At 45.4% G+C, this 17,138-nt stretch overlaps 2 protein-coding genes across 4 annotated transcripts in view; both read left to right on the forward strand.

Moving 5' to 3' along the window:
- Window positions 1–149: 149 nt before the first annotated feature.
- On the forward strand, window positions 150–3,217 carry Atg9 (autophagy-related protein 9). Its single transcript, XM_002059429.4, has 3 exons — window positions 150–699; window positions 776–2,081; window positions 2,138–3,217. Exons 1-3 carry the CDS (start codon window positions 301–303, stop codon window positions 3,046–3,048), a joined length of 2,616 nt encoding a protein of 871 aa, XP_002059465.3. The 5' UTR covers window positions 150–300; the 3' UTR covers window positions 3,049–3,217.
- Window positions 3,218–9,295: 6,078 nt separating this feature from the next.
- The window catches only part of NaCP60E (Na channel protein 60E), a 96,130-nt gene continuing 88,287 nt past the window's right edge, over window positions 9,296–17,138 (forward strand). For all 3 annotated transcript variants that reach the window (XM_070210017.1, XM_070210019.1, XM_070210018.1), the window contains exon 1: window positions 9,296–9,300. The gene's annotated coding sequence lies outside the window, so the exon portion shown is untranslated. The remainder of the gene's footprint in view (window positions 9,301–17,138) is intronic.

Below are 17,138 nucleotides of genomic sequence, written 5' to 3' on the forward strand. Positions count from 1 at the left end.
TTTTAAGCATAAAAATGACTTGCAGCTTGAAAATAGGCATTTTTGCTACATTATGCATCAGGTGTTCGGGAAATTGAGTGACCAGCTGTTGTGTGTTCAATACCAAGAATGTGGCCAACAAATTGCGTTTTAGGTATTTCTTTAGTACATTTATATAGAACGCGTTATGCGAACAGTAGCCAAATTCAATAACAAAGAAGACGACGAATTATTCATTTAAACTATACTAGATAGATAGCACAGTGATATAAAAATAAGCAAACAACAAAAACAATTGACCTTGGGGCCTGGGTGTGCGTCATGGCAAGCCCAAATATTAATTATCGCTCCTTGACTGAGGAGCAAGCAAATCCATTTCGCGAAGCACAAATACGCAATGAGCCACCACCAGCAACAACAGCAACAACAACAACAAAAACAACAACAACAACAACAACGGCAACAATAACAAAAGCAGACGACGCAAAAACATTTACAGCTGCTGCGCATTTAGGTGGCCATGCGTCTGACCATGACGCAGAGCAGGAACACGAGGATACGCCACACAACAGCGGCATCATGATACACATTGTGCCCGAGACGGGCAGGGAATCGCATCGCTGGAATCATATCGAAGATCTGGACTCGTTCTTCTCCCGCATGTATAATTACCAGCAGAAGCATGGCTTTCGTGTCATCGTGCTGGACGAGGTGTTTCAGGTGAGCGTCAACCGAACTGCACTTTGAATAAAATCTCCAAGTTGAAGGCAAATGATTTAAACCAACTCCGTTTCAGGTGCTGGAATTCGGGTTTGTTGTCTGGCTGTTTACGTTTACGACGCATTGCATCAGGCACGATGTGCTGTTTGGCAACAAGCAACCGGATCCGTTGACAAATCGCACCAAAACGCTGCTCAGCGATGTTATCCTGTCGACGGGCGAGTGCGTCGCCAAATTTGGCTTCTTCACCTACCTGATCATATTCATAGCGGCCATTTATCTGGGCATACGGCTGCTCAAGATGATCTATCACATCACACAGTATGCGGACATAAAGCGTTTCTATAACACGGCGCTGGGCATTGAGGATTGCGATCTGGACAATATCACCTGGCACGATGTACAGCAGCGCACGCGCCAGGTGCAGGCGGAACAGCATATGTGCATCGATAAGGAGCTGCTCACCGAACTGGACATTTATCATCGGGTGCTGCGCTTCAAGAACTATCTGGTTGCCCTGATGAACAAGCAGCTGTTGCCCGTGCGCTACCAGTTGCCGCTCTTCGGGGAGATTGTCTCGCTTAGCCGTGGCATGCTCTTCAACATTGATTTCATACTCTTTCGCGGACCTGGTTCACCGTTTCAGAATAACTGGCAGCTGCGGGATGAGTTCGCCGTGCGCAGCAATCAAACGGAGCTGGCCCAGCGTTTGTCCAAGCTGATTTTGGGCGTGGCCTTGGTCAATTTACTGCTTGCTCCGGTCATATTTCTGTGGCAGCTTATCTACTTTAGCTTCTCGTATGCGAACATTTTGCGCAAGGAGCCGAGCGCCTTGGGTCTGCGCACCTGGTCCAACTATGGACGCCTCTATTTGCGGCACTTTAACGAGCTGGATCATGAGCTGGACGCTCGTCTGAATCGCGCCTACGAGTATGCTGATCGCTATTTAAGTTCGTTCTCCTCGCCATTGGCCGCTGTCATTGCCCGCAATCTGCTGTTCGTGAGCGGCGGTGTGCTGCTCCTGATCCTGGTCTTTGGCATTTACGATGAGCACGTCTTTCAGGTGGAGCATGTGCTCAGCATCATTGCGGTGCTCACCGTTGTGGGCGTCGTCTGCCGCACTTTCATACCCGATGAGAATCTCATCTGGTGTCCCGAGCAGCTGATGACCGCCATATTGGCCCATGTACACTATCTGCCCACAGAGTGGAAGCAGCAGGCGCACACCGCCCACGTGCGCAACGAGTTCAGCAATTTCTTTCAGTTCAAGGCGGGCTATCTACTCAGCGAGATCTTCAGTCCGATTGTGACACCATTTGTGCTCATCTTTGTCTTCCGGCCGAAGGCCATGGAGATTGTCAAGTTCTTCCGCAGCTTTACAGGTACGTCCAACTCCTCCTGGTCATGCATATGTTAACCAAATGCCTCTCTCTTGCAGTCTCTGTGCGCGGCGTGGGCAATGTGTGCTCGTTTGCCCAAATGGATGTGCGCAAGCACGGCAATCCGGACTGGCAGGTCAACAACAGCGGCCTGGCGGACTTGGCCACCGGCCTGGGCAACGAACAGCAACAGCAGCGTAGCTTGGCCGGCGGCAAGACGGAAATGTCGTTGGTGCGCTTCACGCTCAACAATCCTGAGTGGCAAATGCCCAAGGAGGCTTCACAGTTCATTAAGGGCATACGGGAGCATGCCATCGATGAGCTGGTCAAGGCGAAAATTTCGCCGCAGGCGGCTGCACGCGACAATCCGCTCACGCACAGCCTGATCTCATTCGGCAACATTGGCGAGGAGTACTCCTCCATAGTCAATTCCGTGCTGGCTGCCGAGGTGAGTCCGGCGCAGTTGCAGCTCTCCCAGTCGCTATCCGCCAGTCGCGGTGAGCCGGCTGTCGCTGGCCTCGGCGCCGGATATGTTGCTGGCAGCGATTTCCGCCAGATGCTGCAACAGAATCTGGGCGAACCCATGAGCAGCGCCAGCTACAGGCGCATGTCCACCAGCATGGGTCCGGCGGACAGCATGCGGCGTTTGCGTCTCAGCAAGGCGGAGGGCCGCATCGAGGGACCATCGGACTCGCTGCTCTACAGCCTGTACGGCGTGGAGCCGCGCCTGGCCAAGAATCCCATTGACGTAACGGTCGCGGACATGTGCCTTAGTGCGCTCTACATGCACGAGCTTAGCCAGCAGAAGCGTTTGGCGCGCCAGTCGCGCATCGATGAGGCCGAGGAACAGTTGCCGGGGCCAAGTAATAGGCCGCCACGCCCACAGCCGCCGGCGAGTGGGTCGCGCCATACCGTGATTACCTCAAAGGCTGCCGAGAGCACGCCGCTGCTGGGCAACGTGCGTTCATAGCAGCGACCCGTCTGGATCTAATTATCCTAGAGCTTAAGGAAAACATTAACTAAAACAAATAACACGAACCCTGCTATTAGAATTTAAGTTGTAAAGTGTGTGAATCGGACGATGTCTAGTACATAGCTAAATCTAATACGAAAAGCAATAAATTAACTGCGTCAACGAATTCATGATCCGCTGGAATTGGAAGACGGGAGAAGCTGTGTATGAAGAAGTTGTGAGTATATTTAGAGATATATTTATTGATATACACAAATGTGTTTATTTGGGCACTATGAAGAAAAAAATGATAGCTTGATTTTATGAAAATCACATAGAAAGGCGTTCTTGAAAAGAGGCACAAAGCAAGCGAGAGGGAGAGAGGCAGAGACAAAAAAACCCTGTGAAAGTAGAAAAGGAGATCAAATTAGGAACGGGCAATGCGCGAGAAAGATGAAGAAAAAGCAACTGAAAAAGATTAAGACTTATAGATTATAACCCGATCTTGCGCAAGAGAGAATGAGAGGGAGAAAAGAGATAGAGGGAGAAAGAGAGAGAACAAAAGAAGCTTAGGAATGAAACTGCGCTTAAGTTTCTTAGGCATTTTAAAATAATTGCTGCTGGAGACTTTCATAGAGAGATCAGAATAATCTACAGCATATGCTCCAAGCAATCATAATTTAGTTGTCACGCTGCCATCTCTAGTTATGCGGCAACTGCAGCTGCCATTGCCAGAGACTGTTGCGTTTCGGGTGGAGGACGCGTCCAGCTGTGCCGCAGCGCCTCGTGTGTCAATGGCCACACACGAACGCCATTTGGCGCTGGGTGTTGATGGCCAGCTCAGAGAGGGGGGCCAGGTGCGGCAACATATCCACGAATATATATACATACATATACATATATATATATGTATATGCATCTCCAGTTATTAGCTTCCAGCTGCAGTGCAGCATCATGCGAATGGCCAAGTTTATGAATTATGAGCGTGTCGCGTGAGATTGAGCTGCAGTTGTAGCTGGAGCTGGGACTGGAGCTGGAGCTGGAGCTGGAGACCGAACACGTTGTCTCATTTAAACGCTGCACGCCAATTTTGGGCTCCGTGTTGAACATGAACTGTTGGCCATTTGTTGGAGATGTCCGTTTTTGGGCTTTTGGTATCGGGCCAAGCAGGCATCTGCCGCTTGGAGGCGACTCCAGTTGTTGTTGTTGCATGTTGTACTAATTGTGGCGCACATGTTGCTCATGTCATGTACTTCTATCCGATCCGGGCAAATGTGAACGGCCATAAATGCCCAAGCGCAATTCAGTTGGCGGCGGCTCAAAATGGAAATATTTCACGAGCCTTGTCAAACAAACGATTTTAATTTATGATTTCCTGCGGCCCAAACAAACAAACAAAGCAACAAACAAATCCACACCACACGGCATGTGGCTAAGACCCAAAAATGAAACACAGCAGGGCCCGCCAAAAAGTTGTCAAGAATTCGAATGGAAAGGTTGCGCCAGAGAGAATGTCTCGGAGCTGGATTTGACGCACGGGACCCACCGCATGGCGAAGGAAACCAGTTCAAGATCAGGCGTCACTTTACATTCGCGCTGACAGTCAACTCCGATAGATATATGCCCGCATTCATCGTTAGCTGGAGTCCACAGATCGCAGCTGCCAATTCTGCAATTAGGCCTAGCCATCCACATGGCCGGCGCGTATCAAACGTGCCTCAATGTGTGCCTCCTTCTCCGACTAATGATGAGCTCCCTCTCTCTGGCTTGAGTGTGAAGCATCTGCGTCGCATTTGATTGACAACTGATCAGCGAACGTGCTACGTGCTACGTGCTACGTGCAACGTGCAACGTGCCAACGACTCTGCCAAGCACCTGGATGCCAACTGTCTCTGGGCCTTGATCTGGTGCCCATTTGGTACGTTGGCCTCGGCAGCTGTGGCCAACGCTTTTGGAGGCCCCATTTCAGCCAGCTACAAGCCGCAACCTGATAAGCTATCGATGCAGTTCTCCAGATATACCCTGACAAAGGGTATCCTCACATGATCATGAAATATATTCTATATATATATATGATATGTTAGGACTGTTTGCCTTAATTCCTGTATTGCCTGTATTTCCCTTTGGCCAGATCGAAAGACTATATCAGAAGAAGGAAAGATCGGTCGAAAATGGAGTCGTAGTATCATTATATATCTGTTCTTGACCAAACTAATGCAAAGCCCAGCAACGAGGAAAGTCAAATTCCAGCAATAGCCTGAAAGAGAGATCATAGAAGGCAAGATCATAGGATCATATATATAGAGATCGTTCGAAGATTCAGTTCTTGTTAACTTTTCTGTTCTTGTTAAATAGAAATCCTGCTACTGCAACATATAGTAAAAATTCGTTTGAAAAATACGATTTTTTTTTTAGTAATATTTTCGCGTTAAGGTATTCAATTTGCGACACTTTGCACTTAGCTGTTCTTAACATTTTTTTTTATCAATATACTTTTTCTTTTGCTTTCTTATAATTAAAAAACCCGTTCTTGCCACACAGCCCGACAACAAATGGGCCTCTCATATGCGGTCAGATAGTTTAGTCAAATTGCAGCCGCATCCCGATGGCGTTACAGATACTTCGAGCTGAAAGATGCAACAAGTTCGGCTTTGGCTTTGGCTTTGGCTACGGCTGCAGCTTCACCTGCTGCATTTGCATTGCAAATTAGAAACGGCAGCAACAGAAAGCCCCTCCCCTGCCGCACGCCCAGGTGGCTGCTTGTAATCGAGCGTCGATTCAATAAAACATTTAAACATTAAACTGCTTTTATGCAAATTGCCAGCGTGCGCTTAATTTTCGTTGCAGCCAGCCAGCGAGAGTGGCCATCTCCAGTCGCAGCTCCTCCACTTGGCATCCGGCATCATCAGAGATTCGCTTTGAGTTATCTGCGGATCGCATGCATGTAACACCTACCCAGACCCCAGACCCCAGAGCCGAACAGCACCTGTTCCCGGCCGAGCTGTTGATAACATCTAGAGTGGATCGTCTACAATTTAACTTTACTGTTTGCTGTCGCTACCCTAACCCAGACCCCACGCCCCATCGCTGCCCCTCTGCCAGTGTCGCAGTGCCTCCTAATGGCAGTGGCTGGCTGGCTAATCAATAGCTTATCGCTATTAATCTCAGGCTTCGATTTACCTTTGGCAGGCGACTTTGCTACTCGTTTTGTAGCTCTGACTGCGACTGCTCCAACTGCTGCTGGCAGTAGAAAGGCAGCCGGAGCATTGGCCACAGTTGGCTTTGGGTCCAGCACTGATTCCCCCCGCCCGGCTCCTGGCCAATTCATTAAACATCCAATTGCTGTCGCCTGTTTGTAAATGTTTGCTGCTCAAAAACGCTTACACGGCCATTAACTTAATTGGCAGCGTGGGTCAATTTTTTAATAGATCGTTCGGGTCAACTACTTAGACTATGAGAACTGGAAGTGCGGGCTTTTGGGTAGAAGAGCAGCAGGTGTGAAAGGTCAGACCAACAGGATTGAGTATACTTAATATTCGAAATGGATGTCACGAGAAATCGGATCATTTCTTAGGCTTGATAGGAATATCGCAATATATATAAAATTTGCACATACCTTATATTCGAGAAATTCCACCCGCAAGTGTGGAAAAATGGCGAAAAACTTTTTAGCTTACCTTTCGATTGGCCTTAAAATCATTTTCAAAGATTAAATTTAATTTAGGCGTGTTTCATTCTCGAACGATGCATTCCCCCTCCGTCCTCCAATATGAAAAATCATTTGAAGTGTGTTTTACACTTTTAGCAGAATTCAAGCTTCCTCGTTGGAAAAGCGATTCAATGAATTTTTGGGGGAAGTTTTAAGTTTGCATGCATATACATACATGTTTGTACACATGCAAGCATGCATGCATGTTTACATGTACGAATGCATACATATGCACATACATACATACATACATTTATATGTGTATATGTGCATACGTATGCATGTTCTTACATACGTGTATACATATGTTATACATGTGCATATATGCATACATGTGCATGTTCTTACTCACATGTTGCATGATTGTTTTGTTTATATGCAAACATGCATGCATGTGTACGAATACTTACAAATGCACATGCATACATATATATAAATATATATGTGCATACGCGCATACATACATACATTCAAATGTACATGCATGCAAACATGCATACATACATGCATACATACATGCATGCATACATACATACGTACATATATTTGTACATACATATAAAGATACATACATACAAAAAAAAACACCAAAAAAAAACACCAAAAAAAAGACAAAAAAAAAAGCTACACTACTAAGTTAGCATGAAAACGGCAGAGCCTACTTGAATTTTTGAGAATCGAGGAGTAGAGCGCTTGGTAGAAATTCGTTTTATTTAAATTTGTGTTGATACTAGACAACAATCATGCATGCATACATACATACATAAATGCACACATACACTAACACCCACACACACACACTCACACACACACTCACACTCACACACACACATATATATTTATATATATATTTTATATGCCTTCGTATAAAATACTTTTCTTAGCCCAGCTTCTAACTTCAGCCTTTGCAATCCCACTGATCGATCCGATTGTTACATATACTGTTTACTGGGTATCTATCAGTCGGATATACTGTCATTTTACTTATGGCCCTTAGGCTTTCGTTGTTAATAAGCATATTTATTTATAGAAATCACCTTTTTTATGCAGATCTTAGCTTCAATTTCTTTGCAGCTAAACAACAAATTTAATTGAATTTAACTTAGTTTAATTTAAATGATTCTTTATTTAAGGTAATTGAGAAGCCGCTGCGCACATTTAATGCAAACGAGATGAGTTTTTTTGTGTACATGTTGTGCCTTGTAATTGATATGCAGATAAAGTTGACAATTTATTGGCCAGGCACATAAGAGCTGACAACCACACACACACACACACACACACACACACACACACGCACACCTAGCTGGTGTATATATATAGCTAGTATAATCTGATCCGGTGATAGTCATCAATTTGCGAATCGTATGCGCCCTGTAGGTCAGGCCGAGCGCACGATTGGCAAACGGGAAACGAGCGCTAGACATATTTATGAGGCCGCCGCGCCCAGACACAGGGGAAGGGGGGTATGGTAGGGGTGTAGAGGGGCGAGGAGGGATTGGAGTGGAATTAACATGAGCCTGCCGGGCGGTGCAATCGGCATCGTCTGCCTCGTCGTCGTCGTCGTGGTCGCCGCCAGCGGTTGGCGCGTGGGCAGCGCCTGTCGCCCGAAGTGGATTTTCTGTTCAACAAGTAGTTTATGATGTTTTTGTCAATTCATGGCAAAATTAATGACGCTGCAGAAAAGCGCACGCACATGAACGGAGCTCGAGTTGGAGTCGCAACAGCAGCTGGAGCTGGAGCTGAAGCTGGAGCTGGAGCTAGAAGGGGATCTGCCAGCGCCTGGCCTGGGCCAATGGGCATTAAAAATTGGTTGCCTTTAGAGCTTAAAGCGCTGCGCCAGGAGTTTGTATATGCACTGAGAGAAAAATATTGCCCGATCTTTCGGAATTCGACTTTGTTTAAATATCGATAAATTCTCATAATTTTAATTGATTGAGATAATTATCTGTATTTTAAGAAACAATTTCTAGAAATATTATTTCTAAACTTTTAAAAAACTTGTTTTTATCGTTTTCTTCGGAAGAAAGCTAGAAATTCTTTCTAAAATTGTCAAAAAATGCCTAAGATAAATTTGTTGTAAGAGGAATATTCTTAAATAAAGAAAAAATTAACCCTAAAACATTATTAATATTTTATTTATTTATTATTGTTTTTGCAATACACAAATAGCTACTTTTTATTATTCCCAACTTTTCGAAATATTTGCAGAAATGTAGAGTCTTGGTTTTTTTTAGTGTACATTTGCGCTTCCTCCCGCTGCCTTCCCCAGCGCTTGCTTCCCATCAGCCCGCCCCCTTTGCACCGCCCGAGTCCGGATGCGCGTCTGGCAGAGTCTGTATTTAAAAAATGCCATTAGTCACATTTGTGGGGCACAGCCGCAGCCGCAGTTGCCATGACTTGTAATTTTTGTGTTGCAACCCGTTTAGCGTGCCCCAAAGGGGCGGTCAGGAGGGCGGGAAGGGGGTGCGCCTGCTTTGCTTGTGGCACAACACACACAAATATTTCTATTTGCCGTTAATGGCGTTAATAATTTTTTTGCCGCACAGCCCGAAGAGGAGGCAACAGCAGCAGCAGCAACAGCAGCTGGTACTTGGCCGCAGCTGCTGCTCCTTGAGCCAGCTCCAGCTATGGCCAAGTATCGGGTAGGTGTGGATTAGCAGCCGCCTGTCATGTTGAAGATGACGTTACATAGCTGCGAGTGACAGGCGGCAAAAACGCCAAAAACCAAATACAAGAAAAAATAATATTTATGAAAAAAAAAGAACAACAAAAAGAAACTCTGCTGGGCGGCGGCGGTTAATGCGAAATTAATTGAAAAACTTAAAATTAAAAACGAGAATAAAAAACAAGTCGACTGGGAAATACCCTTTCACGTACTACGCACTTCTGTGCTACGCTTCTGCTTGCCCTTAAGCCCATTCTATGCGAAAGTTATCCGAAGTAACTTGGTTGTTTGCAGTTGGAAACAAATCAAATTTTCAGTGCTTAAACAGGGCTCACTTAAATGTGCATATCCCAAAGTGCAAAGCTCTAGCTCCATGAATGAGTTGCCTTTTGCAATTTGGCGAATTAATGGACGGAGGTATTTATAAAGTAAATTATTTATGATGAAGACTCTACATAGCAAATTTTGGCAGCTCTAGCTCTTAAAGTGCTCGAGAGATGCTCAAAAAAGAGAATTTCTTTATCGATTTTCATCGATTTTAGGCTTAGAACACAAGTTATCGAAGAAGCTTGAATTGCGCGGGCAATAGAAGGAACTGGATCTGTCGATCCTTTACACAAGAAAGACAGACGAACCTGGCCTGATATATAGTCATAGTTTACAGCAGCTTAGTTAGCTCCTTCTGCCATGATACCCCTTTGAACAATACTCAATAGCTGGAGGGTATTCAAAATAAATAGCAAAGCAAATGCAAGTGGGCAGCAGCCAAGTTGAGGCTGAAGCAACTGGTGCAGTGTGCGCAGCAGCGGAAAGCTGGGCAGCTGCTGAACAAGAGCGCCAGCAGCAAATGCTATATCGGATTTCGGTCTGGTAGCCAGCACTTGTCACTGCAGGTAATGCGATACCACAACTGGCAACCAGCCGGCCAGGCCAGGCCCAGTCCAGCCGGACAACTGGCCGGCCAGCCAGGCAGGCAGAGGCGGGCATAAGCACATGTTGAACAAGCGTTCCAACAGAATCCCAAGCTGACGACACAGGAACCAGGCAGGTGAAAAAATGCCACAGAGGGGCGAATCAAGCTTAGCTCAACTGGCAGCGGACATGAGCTGAAAACCCGAACCGCAAATCCATAAAGCCAAGCACCTACTCAACCCAGATACACCAGTCAGTAGATTAGCTTGACGAAGAGCTTCAAGTGCCCGAGGCACTAAGTGCAAAAATATAAAATCATATATAGAAATTTGTATATTTCATTATTTAAGTGTGAGTTAGAGTTTTCCATTAGTCGCACTTCAGGAAGTTGGAAAGGCGTTGGGAACGTGTGTTCCTCCCTCTAATATATCAAACTGTTCTGGGAATCGGAATGAATATTTCAGAGAGGCAGAGATTAAGGAGCACTTCCCTGAGGAGATAAAAAAAGCAATTAATCGTGGAAATAGGAAATATCGTTTGACTTGGAATAAAAAAGCGCTTAGTCGGGGAATAGGAATAGGATTAGATGAAGCCTTTGCTATAGAAAAGTGTTTTGCTTGAAAGATAGAAAAGTGTTTAAGTTGGGAAATAGAAAGGAATATTCGAGGGAAACAGCAAACCTTTTCGAAGAAGGTTTTTAGAAAGCTTTTGGCCTTGGGTAAAGAAAGTTTCTATATAGGCAGAAATAAGTGTCTAAGCCTGGAATACTTGCGCTGTGAGGCAGGGTTTCGTCTGGAATACAGTCTTAGGATCTATGCAGAAAATATTGCATTCGAGGAAAGAAAGCTGGGGCAGCAGGAAAGCGTGTGACTTTGAGACATAAAAATGGGGGACGTGAAGTGTTTGAAGGATTTCAAAAACTTAAAGCCTGAGGATAAAAGATCGTTCGCTTGGCATAAAAGAGATTGTGTTTCAGGCATTTCGCTTAGAGATATAGAAAAGCGTTTTTGCCAGAGGAACAAGTACACAAAAATGACTGGCTATCGCCAAACTATCGCCAATCTATCGCCTTGGCAGTTAATTGGAAGAGAGCTGTCGCCAAGCTATCGCCGCTGATCAATATGTGTAGTCAATAAATTTTGATTTGCTCGCGCAACTTGTCGCTCGATTTTGCAGTCGCTTTGCCGTATTTTATATGGACGCCATTTTGAAGCGGTTTTAAGGCCGTCTAATAAAAACACGCCCACTGCGCCAACTGACACCTGTGCGTGTGTGTGTGCGTGTGTGTGTGCGTGTCACGTTTGTAGTCGTAATGTGCAATTATGAAATTGAAAGAAAAAACAAAATAAAATCACGCATACGCAAAGTTGGCCCCCGAAGCGAGCGAGCGAGGCAGCGAGTGTATGCGTGTGTGTGTGTGTGTGTGTGTGTGCGTGTGTGCGTAGTGAATGGCTGTGCGAGCCGCACTTGTTGTTGCCTTTGATTTTGATTTTAGTTTTTTTATAGTTTTTTTTTTTTTTTTGTTTTTTGTGTAAGTCGCGTAATCGCAATCACAAAATGCCAGACTCGTTTTTGACAAACGCTGACAAATTCGGCAAATGGCAAACTACAAACTGCGTTAAACCAGCCCAAGGGGGGGGCACAGGCAGCAAGATAGGAGTGAGGAGGGGGGGGGGGGGTTGGTGAGGGTTGGGTCTCACTCCAGGCTCTATATTGCCACAATTTATTTGCGCATAAAAAATGCAGCGTGTAAACTCCAATTAGACGCTAATTTTAGCATACACATGCATTTAAATAAAATGCAAATGTGCGTGCAGGAAACAGCTGCGTGTGTGTGTGCGCGTGTGTGTGCGCGTGTGTGTGTGTGTGGCACATTCACCTGGGCTAAGGCTAAGGCTGGGGCCCGCAAAGTGAACGGCTGCGCCTATTAAAGCAATCAATAAATGGCTGACACATTTGCCCAGCCACAAAGCTGCCCCCGCAAGCCTTGGATGCAGCCAAAGATTAAGCTGTTGGGAAAACGAAAACAAAATTCAATTCAAAGCGACACTTCACGCCCAGCTGGGCACGGCTGCAGCAGGTAATCCCGGCGAGAGCTGATCTAGACTAGAGATGCGCCAATGGGTAAACACGAGATGAGTGGAAATATAGAAGGAGAGAGAGATAAGAGAGAGAGAGAGAGGGAGAAGGTGAGATAGGGAGATAAGAGAGAGAGAGAGAGAGAGAGAGAGAGAGAGGGGCAGAGAGAAGGCAATGGGTCCGAAAGGTAGAAAAATACAGAAATACAGAAAGAGAGAATGATAGGAAAAGAGATAAATGCAGCAAGAGAGAGAGAGAGAGACAGCAAAAGAGGCAAAAATAGAGAGAGGAAGGAGAGAGAGAGAGAGAGAGGAAGGAGATAGAGAGAAAGTAAGGAGAGCATATACCTCTTTATCAGCAGCATCTAGAATAAAGCTCTGATCTACTTCACGAAGCTTCAACAAGTTGAGAATTTCAAGCAACGAAAACAACAACCTTTTTTCTATGTTTTCCACTAAATATTTCGCACAAAGCTTCTAATTTTTAGTTTAATTTTCTTCCCATTCAATGTTTCTTCTATTTCTGAGAATTTGTGCATTTTCTTCGAACACGAACACGCACGAAATGTGACTAACTAAGCACGATGTGTGCCTGCTCGTGTCACGAGACGGCGCCCAACTTTCGACAAACCACAAAGAATGTAACGAGGGGACAACCCGCAGGGTTCGCGTGACTGAACACAGAAAATCATTTGGCAATTATATGCGATATATAGTCGTAGACGCAGCGGGCAATGGCTGTGCGCCCACGAGGTCCACAAACGGCAAACGGACGGTAATTGGCAATTATGCGACGAATCAAAGCAGCCAAATTTGGCCAAAAGAAAATCAAAATAAAGTCAGCTTTTTATTGCAATTTCGATAGTTTGGCCCCAAGCTCTCGTGCTGTTGTTGTTGTTGTTGTTGTTGTCGCTTTGGCTGTTGTTGTAATGAAGTCATTATAAAATATTGCGTCCAATGCACGCACCAGGCGCTGACCAAGCTGACCAAGCTGACCAAGCTGACCAAGCTGACCGGGCTGACCGGGCCTCTGGCTCGCACGGCCATTGGCCATAAATTCTCATTCGTTCGTTTCGTTTCAGCCTCAACCTGTCACGACAGCTGGGCCACGTCTAATCTAATCCAATTGCGCTGTGTGCGTGTCTCTGTTCATGTGTGTGGAACCAGTCAAGCGCTTGCCCCAGCCGCTACTTCGACTGCGACTCCCACCAGCACCCAGCTCCTTTGTGTGCGCTTTTTTTATTAATGCTGGAAACTCATTAAGCTGACGCTGGGCAGCCCATAAATCCCGCCATACTCCCGTGCCCAATACCGCTGCCAGTTGCCACTCACGTGACTGATCGAGGTGTCAGTCTCGGGCCTCTGTGTGCCAGCCACTGAGATCGCGCTTTATGACTCCACTTGACTGCAACTGACACACACTTTGTTTCAGCTGTCGCCCGAGCCCGTGCGGACATGCCCGACTGCATTTCAATGCTGGTGCATTTCCTTGGTGGCCACAGCTCTAGCTGGCAACAGGCCGTGCTCCCAAGGGCTTCATTTGGCCAAAGTATCGCGCGCTGCGCCCAATTTTTAATCAGCTGCGGCAGCTGCTCGCAAAATGATTAATGTTTTCGTTTGTCTATCAACAGAAAGCGGCTCCAAAAGCTGTCACAAATTTTTATTGATCAGCGTTGGTTTTCGGGCTCAATCAAAATTGAAACTATAATCAAATTTCAATACCAGAAATTGAGCAGAAAAAACTATTAAAGTTCAAGTCTCTCTCTGTTTTCCTCTAACAAATGCGTATACGTAATATTTTTGTAAACATTTTAAAACAATTCTTCATCATTTCCTTTAGGTTTCTCACTTAATCTAGAGCTCAAAAAGTCAATCCTCATAAATGAACATTTAGTTGAAAGAAAAATTGAGGTACTTCAAAAATTTGGACATAAGAAATTCTAGAGATTCTTTCGTACATGAATTTTGTTTAAAATTCTCAGAAGAAATATGTTCACTTTTACAAATTTGGTGGAGTTTCGACAATATTATGGACTGCAGATAGACTTTTTGTTTGCATTTTGGGAATTATTTAAATCAAAAATGTTGCTATTGCTAAAATATAGTTAGGGATAGTAAAACAATTGCTATATGTACCCAGCCTCTGCAGCTGAATCTCTTAGAGATGCCACTTTGGGATCCTGCTTAGCCTAATCCCTCACTCCCACCTGAAGCTGTCTCAGCTTATTCCCTGGTTGGGCAACGTTGCGTATGCGTAATATTGGAAGTACTTAACACCTATATACCCCTGTATAGGATATTGTTAGCTAGTCACAAATTGTGTAAAATGAGCAACCAAGTCTGGAATATGGAATAATGACTTGTGCGCCTGACTTGGTTTCTTCTAGAAGGTCTTAAATATCTCACAGTTAGTATATTTGTTATTTGCAGTCGAAAAGGTTTTACACACATCCTAAATGTTTCACTTTTAGGATACCTTCCTCCGCATCCCTGTCAAATCTCTATAAATATTATAACACCTGAGTTAATCAAGAAAGCAATATTCAAGCTGTGCAAGAAGATCCCAGCTAGTTTCCAAACATATTCCATGCATAAAATCAAAATCAACGTCAAAATCACGCAAACAATTTACTTAAAATATCTGCTCGGGTATTTAATGTACTGCAGGCCCGTTGATAGCACTTTGATACCAATTTATTTTATTATTTCATTTTGTTTTTTTTTTTCTTTGTTCTGTTCTCCAATATGATTGCGTACATTGTACAGTGAAGCCTGTCCGCGAAGTCTGCATCAGTAAACAGCGCACGTAGCTCATGAGGCGAACGTTTTTTTTTTTTTCTTGCTTTGCTTTTGCCAGCCAGCCAATGGGCGGCATTCGCGCACACGCACACACACACACACACACACACGCGCGCGCGCAAACGCACGCACGCACACACTGTGAGCCGGGGTATGCACTTTTTGCGCGTCTCAAAAATTGTTATTGCACATTTAAAGGCGTCATTATTAGCGCTACATGGAGGCACTAATAATTGTTTGCATTTCAAATGGAAGCGCCTCGCTAATTGGGCCAACAACTGGGCCCAAAGCAGTTGTTGCTGCCGCAGTTGTTGCTGCCGCAGTTGTTGCTGCTGCAAGCACTTGGGTTTTGTTATCACATAAATTGTGCGCACAAATCTTGATCTGCAAATCATTTTCGACAACTTTACGGCGCACGGCGCACTCACAGAATGAGCGCGTGAATAACGTGAATAACTTTTGAATATGCACGCGTGAGTGTTGCCCATTTGGCTGTTTTATAGCCAAAACGTAGCTATTTTCAGCAGCTCTGCATATTCACAATTTGTGCTCAAAACGCGATTTCAGCTATTTCAAATATATTTCTGAAAGCGGCAGCTGGTAACACTGAAAACAAAAACACAATTAACAGCAGTTACAGTTACAGTTATTTCTTGAATCGGCAGTTGGCAACGCTCTACTCAATGATTGTTACTTGCCTATTTTGAATATTATTTACAGCTATTTTGCCTTTTTGAAGCGGCAGTTGGCAACACTGTTGCCGCTTGGGCTACGTTATCTTTTGCTTAGATCTGCACAAATACACGCCGCACACACACACACACACACGCACACGCGCGCGTCACGTTGGCCACGTTTCCTGTCGGCTGTTGGTTGCATCACTTTGCCTGCTCCTACAAAAATATTGAATTATTTACGCAGCCAACTAAGCTGACATTTAATTTAAGTGCCAACACCAGGTAAAGACTCCAGTCTTCGACTTCGACTCGCGACTAGCGACTCCAATTCTGGCCAAGAACTGTCTGCGCTTCAAAATTTATACGCACAGCGCCTGGCAGCTAATGAAATTTATGCATTTATGCCAACTGGCTTAATGTGGAGGATGTCGACGACAACTTGGACGCTGACGCCGACGCCGACGCGGATGCCATGATCCATGTTAATGTCCATCAAATAATGTGGCCCAGGCTGTCAATTCGATTGTTGGACATGTCCAAGCCTGAGCTGCTGCTGCTGCTGCTGCTGCTGCTGCTGCATTGAGATCAATTTGCAATTAGCCGCACTTGCAACGGATATGGCCAACGTTTCGGGATGTGGTCCATCGATGTGGTGGATGCCCTGCGCGCAATAGCGACACTTGCCAGCTGAGCCCGTTTCCCGTGAGAAATTTCAATTATTTTAATTAGCGTTGCGATCGCCGCGCGGCTGCTTTATTAGGCGACGACAACACCAACAACAACAACAGCAGCAACAACAACAACGACAACGTTGAAGGCGATGTTAGCGCGTCTGCGTCTGCGTTGAGTCTGTGACTGCGTCTTGGAGTTGCCGCGCTTAAGCGCCCCTCCGCTGCCAATTTCCGCTGTCGACGCTGACGTCGCTGCCGCAGCGCTGCGCTCGCTTGGAATGCAAGCTGATAGCAGTGTCAGAACAGGATTCTGGATAGCTCGTTGCCGCAGTCAACGCTGCCGCCGTGCAACGCCGCCTAATGACATGTTTTGGATAATGATGACGGGCAACGGATTGTGTCTCTGTCTGTGTCTGTGTATGTGTGTGTGTGTGTGTGTCTATAGAGTTTTGGGTTTCCAGTTGGATGGCTGTTGGAATGGCGATAATGACTGGAAACTTAATTGAAATTGATGAGAGACTGGCCATTTGGAAAATCGCGTACAAAGTTGCCAACGTTTTGGCCCAAGCAAATCAATCTGCATGCCAGACCGCG

The sequence above is a fragment of the Drosophila virilis genome, chromosome 5 (assembly GCF_030788295.1).
Source record: "Drosophila virilis strain 15010-1051.87 chromosome 5, Dvir_AGI_RSII-ME, whole genome shotgun sequence".
Classification (NCBI taxonomy): domain Eukaryota; kingdom Metazoa; phylum Arthropoda; class Insecta; order Diptera; family Drosophilidae; genus Drosophila; species Drosophila virilis.

What these genes read in the sequence shown, in the direction of transcription:
- Atg9 (XM_002059429.4), top strand. Translation starts at nt 301, where the DNA reads ATGGCAAGCCCAAATATTAATTATCGCTCCTTGACTGAGGAGCAAGCA. An exon ending in TGCTGGACGAGGTGTTTCAG is followed by an intron (nt 700 to 775) that starts GTGAGCGTCAAC and finishes ACTCCGTTTCAG; the next exon opens with GTGCTGGAATTCGGGTTTGT. An exon ending in GTTCTTCCGCAGCTTTACAG is followed by an intron (nt 2,082 to 2,137) that starts GTACGTCCAACT and finishes TCTCTCTTGCAG; the next exon opens with TCTCTGTGCGCGGCGTGGGC.